Consider the following 5,000-nt stretch of genomic DNA (forward strand, 5'->3'; position numbering starts at 1 on the left):
CAGAACACTGATGCGCAGTTCCAAGTATGGCTGATATCAGGTAGACGTAACTTTTTATACCAGGCCTTTGCGTCCTTCGAGATTGTTCCGAGTGGGCCAATCACGATGGGTGTCACTGTCACTTTCAGTGCTCCATAAATTCCTCTGATTTGCTAGGCCTGATACATGTAGTTTTTCATCTTGTTCTCCTCAGTCTTGATGATTTTCTGGTCTGTCGGCACAGTTATTAGTATTATTAGTTACATTTTTGATGGCATATTTGCAGCTTAGAGCAGGGGTTTTCTTTCCACGTTACAGTTTGTTCGATGCGCACGACACATATGCCGAAGGGACGCGTTTTGACTGAAAATGACCCATCATGGAGAGCTGGAGGAACAACGTTACAAGGTCACAGCACTCAGCATTTTGTCCCTGCTGACCCCATCAAAGTTGATCATACCAAGAAGGTTGAATTGGTGTTGAGGCTCGTAGCAAGGTAATATCAAGTGGAAGACCCTTAAAGTGGTACTATGATCAGATTTTGAAAGCGTGTTTGCTTAACACCTAACTGGCAAAATTTTGAGCTTTGAGTTTTATCCAAAGGCTGTTTATTTTGAGTGTAAGTTTTGGATTTCACGGTCCGCCATTACTCACGTCCAAAACTGGCCGATTGGACCTCAGAGGGTTGGATCTAGAGAAAATGACGTCATTTACTCACTAGCTTAAAAATTCAGCGTGTAAACGCAATTTATTACATATGCAAAACACGGGTTTAAAAGTCTGAAAGCCCGAAACTCCCGTGCTGCATATTAATTCGGCCGCGTACACACGCATTGCATTCTTAAACTAGTGAGTCTTTGACGTCATTTTCTCCTCGACCCAGCTTTCTCAACATTTTAAAGTCAGTAATGGCGGACCAATAAATAAGGAAATTCCAGTTAAAATAAACAGGTGTCTTTTTAAAATCAGAACTTAAAACTTGAGTCAGTTAGTGTTTAGTTAACATGGCGTTAGAAATCGCGTCGAAATGCATGGTCCACAATTGGCACGAGTTGCGTGCTGTGATTAAAGGCATATTAGGAATTCCTTTACGGATACTTCATTTGAACACATAACAAAAAATGACGACCATGCATTACAGAGAATGCCAGGGTTCCACGAACCCCTTTTTCTGTGATTAGAAATGACAATGGACATGTGGTGACAGTTATTTGATGTAATAATCCCTTATCGCAAAAAACACAAACGCACAGGTTGTCAAGAACCCCATTGATTGAATATAAAACTGAAAAAAAAAAAAAAAGAGATCGAGTTCAAGAAACGATTTGCAATGAGCTTCAGCACTGCTTTGAAATTATCAGCCGTTGCTTGTGGATAATTTTAACATATGGGTGTTTTCAGCAGCTTGCCTTGTCAGTCTTTTAAAAGGAAGTATTAAGCGTAACGTTTTTCGCACCATCCCGTTATATTTGGTATTGAAAAGTTAGTCAAAGATCAGAATCTACTCTGTCCTGAGTGTTTGCCCTTCACAACCATTGCCACCTCCTCCATTCTTTAAAGAGTTTTATTGAATCACTGTTTTTGTTACATTTGGGCGGGTATTGTGGTGGATATCGCTCGAGGACCACATCGAAGCGGTGCGACCGGGGCTCCGAATCCGTGTTCCAAAGTTCATTCAGCTTTCTATTCATTTGAGGTCGGTAAAATGAGTACCAGTATTAGTGGGGACAAGTCGTAATAACGGTAGAAGCTATTAAAAAGGAGCCTTCAAGTTCCCTTCGACTGCGGCGTGCCTCTTTTTTGTCTTGAGATACTGAATTAATAAGACTTTCAGAAACAGAAAATACCTTTAGGGGGTGCATGTACAGAATTTATTTGGACCAGAGGGTATCACGACAGTGCACAATGTCACTGAAACTATAAGAAGTGTTTTAGTAATTGTTCTTTTTCAGAGCATTTTTCTTAGAGTTTGCTTGGAGAGTCGGTCAACATGGCTATTGATTACATATTTTTCTTTAAATAACTGTACTTCTCGTTATTTTCTTTTCCTTAATTTCAGGGAAGACGAAACAGACCTCCAGTTTCCGGATGATGAGTGTACACCATTGTCCACCCTTTATCCATCGTCTGTTCCAGAATGATTTCCGATTTTCTCAGATAAAGTCAAGCAAAAAAAAAAAAAAAAAACCCGGAAAGTGTAGAAGTAGGAGGACCTGGAAAGGGGCCTTTGTTTTCTTACCACATTACCCTCCGCCCATACTGTTTTTAATTTCAAGCATGAACAATTAGATAGAGGGACACGAACAAATCGAAGAAAGCGCAAGGAATGATTTGTGAAGGTAGTTAATGACGCGAATTGGGACATGACAATGCCTGGAACACGAGAATGTAACCCAAACTCAAGCTGAACCGAAAAGGGACGACATGCATAGTATGTTCACCTTTTGCATAAGGGTTCAACAAAATTCGCAAAGCTAAAAGGCCCTTTCCATTGCAGATCAGCGCAAGTTTTGACGACTAAAGACTTCATAACCAGTCCTTCCGTTAACTATTTTTTAATCAAGTAGTTTTGTACAATTATTTTGATAACACTGTTAGAAAGGTGTCATAAAGAAGTGTTTACAATAAATAGGGTTAAAAATATGTACTCGCGGAGTTAAATGTGAACTTACAGCTCCATTGAGGAGTGCTGGGGGTGAAGGCTGTGCATATCGTAGACACGTAATGCACACTAAAATTTACAAAGGCGCCAATAAGAACGTTTATCGCGATTTGCAGAGACACCTCAGCTCCATGATTCTTATTTTTTATCACGAAATCATTGTCTTGTCGTGACAAATCTATGTCGCATTCCGTGTGTAGAGTAGTTTACTTGATATCACATAACAAGGCCACACCACGAAGAATCCAGTGATCTGGATTCTGATTAGTTTTCAGGTCAACACTTGCGATGTACGTCAGGTCCGTTCTCCTGGGTTTCTTGTAAATCGGGCACTGGTACATCCGGGGATCTCGCCCTGCTGTTGAGTTGATTGCGTAGATATGAATGACAGGCATAGATGTGAAGAGAACCTTTTGAGGGGGTTCCACCAGCTTACAGCCCCTGCGATCCCAACCAGCCCCGTCAAGGTACAACCCGTGCACATAGACACCTTCTGCTGGGGGCTGTGTGATGTCATCTTTAAAGAAGCGAGTGACGTCATTGTGAAGAACTACACAGTCTAGGGCCCAACCCTTGTGCGCACGGGTTACTTCCTGCAGAACAACGTACGTTAAGAATTAATCCTCCTATTTTTGAAAGAAAGAACACATTACAATGTGCAATTTTAATTTCCTGTCATTTCAGATTGCAAGGGGTAAAACGAATGCTGATAAAATTATAAGAAAGAACCTTGACCTCGATGGAAGTCGAAAAACAAATTGCAAATGATTGTAACACCCTGAATGTATTCAAAAACAAATGGTTTAGACTAAGGCGCCGACCACACGTATCCGGAAATTTTTGTATCCGCAATTTTCTTTTTTCGAATATGGCTTGCGTCCACACATACCCGGCGAATTCGGTAGCCGGTTACGCAAATTTTCGAATACGGTGACCACTAACGGATCCAGGTTTTTCATCTCATTATTTGCTTATTTAAAGTGCTACTGTGATCAAATTTTTATCCCTTGACTTTTTTGGTTTATCACATAGAGTACCATGAAATATTAAAAACGCTGTTTACCGTTTGGAAATATCTGCATTGGTTCCAGAGATATTTAAGTTTGAAAAATGTGTTAAATATGCAAATGAGAAGGCTAATGACGTCATTCACCCAACCCAGTAGAACATCAAGAATATAAATAGAGCTATCTCGGTCAATTTGCAACAGAGACCATTGAAACTTGGTGAGCTGATAGTTCTGAAGGCAACACACCTACGACTGTAAAGAAATTGGTTCCCATGGCAACTCACTCTTTTCCAGTCCCCTCCAACCTGATTTCAATATTTTGGTGATCTCAGGCTAGAAATACATTAACCAAGGCCACAAACTCGACCTAACATCTTTATATGCTGGCAGGATCATGCAGATGAGGCACCATTTGCAAATATCAAAACAGAACGCCAAAGGTGGTCTGCAAAGCTTTTAATATCAGGGAGGTCTGGAACCCAATATGTTGCCATGGTAACAAAAATGGTATGCTCATATTGTGGAACACATCTACTAGAATCTTAGTGCAAAGAACCAAGTATTTCTGATACAAATTGGCTGAGATATCTTTCTCCATCATACTTGATCAAAATTTGGTAGGGTTTATGACGTCATCACTTGGCTAATTTGCATATTAAAAAAACTTGAATATCTCCAGAACAAAAAGAGATATTTGAAAATGGTAAACAGCATTCTTCTTCTCGTACAGACTACGTGTTTATGTGCCAAAATGGCTTCGATAGGGAAGATTCAAATTTCGTCACAGTAGCACTTTAATAATTAAATATTCATGCTTTTATGACAAGCAGCAGTCTGGTGTTTCAAAAGTAAAGGTAAAGTTACGCCTTTGACTCCCACGAGTGATCAGCATGTATATTACCCTCACAATTTCAATGACATGTCAGTCAGACAGGTATTGAAAATGAAGAATATTATCAGCTTAAGAGGTGTGATCTTGATAGAACACCAAATCCTCATGACTACACAACATGCAACGAAATGTATGGTACTAGTTAGAAGAATGGACGTTTCGATCTTGGGAATGAAAGTGTTAAAGTTACTTCAGTTTTCGTCGGTAGTTCTGTCAGAAGATGGAGGCCGACGGTGCGCTCGCATGAATGACTGACTGCCTGAGTGATCTCTAAAGCCAACAAAACGAGGATATAATAAGTCCCGTTCATCAAAGCAACAACACCTAACAAAACAAGTCCGATGCGGAAATTCTCTTTAAACACTTGTAAAAGCCATACATTTGCAACTTGGTTGAGAAGGGTAGGGGTAAAAAAACGGGAAAAAGCACGGGTCTCATTTATAGTTCGTAGCGGGTAA

The 5,000-nt window shown here is 40.1% G+C and overlaps 2 protein-coding genes across 3 annotated transcripts in view; one reads left to right on the forward strand and one right to left on the reverse strand.

The window, feature by feature from the left end:
* Positions 1-2,141, forward strand: part of LOC137997593 (uncharacterized) — a 120,446-nt gene extending 118,305 nt beyond the window's left edge. For both annotated transcript variants that reach the window (XM_068843668.1, XM_068843676.1), the window contains exons 17-18: positions 298-475; positions 2,039-2,141. In XM_068843668.1, coding sequence (XP_068699769.1) covers positions 298-475; positions 2,039-2,120 — 260 coding nt within the window. In that variant the 3' untranslated portion in view covers positions 2,121-2,141. The remainder of the gene's footprint in view (positions 1-297; positions 476-2,038) is intronic.
* Positions 2,142-2,767: 626 nt separating this feature from the next.
* Positions 2,768-5,000, reverse strand: part of LOC137997539 (dynein axonemal heavy chain 5-like) — a 97,316-nt gene continuing 95,083 nt past the window's right edge. Inside the window, exon 78 of the mRNA XM_068843598.1 lies at positions 2,768-3,234. Coding sequence (XP_068699699.1) covers positions 2,848-3,234 — 387 coding nt within the window. The 3' untranslated portion in view covers positions 2,768-2,847. The remainder of the gene's footprint in view (positions 3,235-5,000) is intronic.

This window comes from Montipora foliosa, chromosome 1 (genome assembly GCF_036669935.1).
Source record: "Montipora foliosa isolate CH-2021 chromosome 1, ASM3666993v2, whole genome shotgun sequence".
Taxonomy (NCBI): domain Eukaryota; kingdom Metazoa; phylum Cnidaria; class Anthozoa; order Scleractinia; family Acroporidae; genus Montipora; species Montipora foliosa.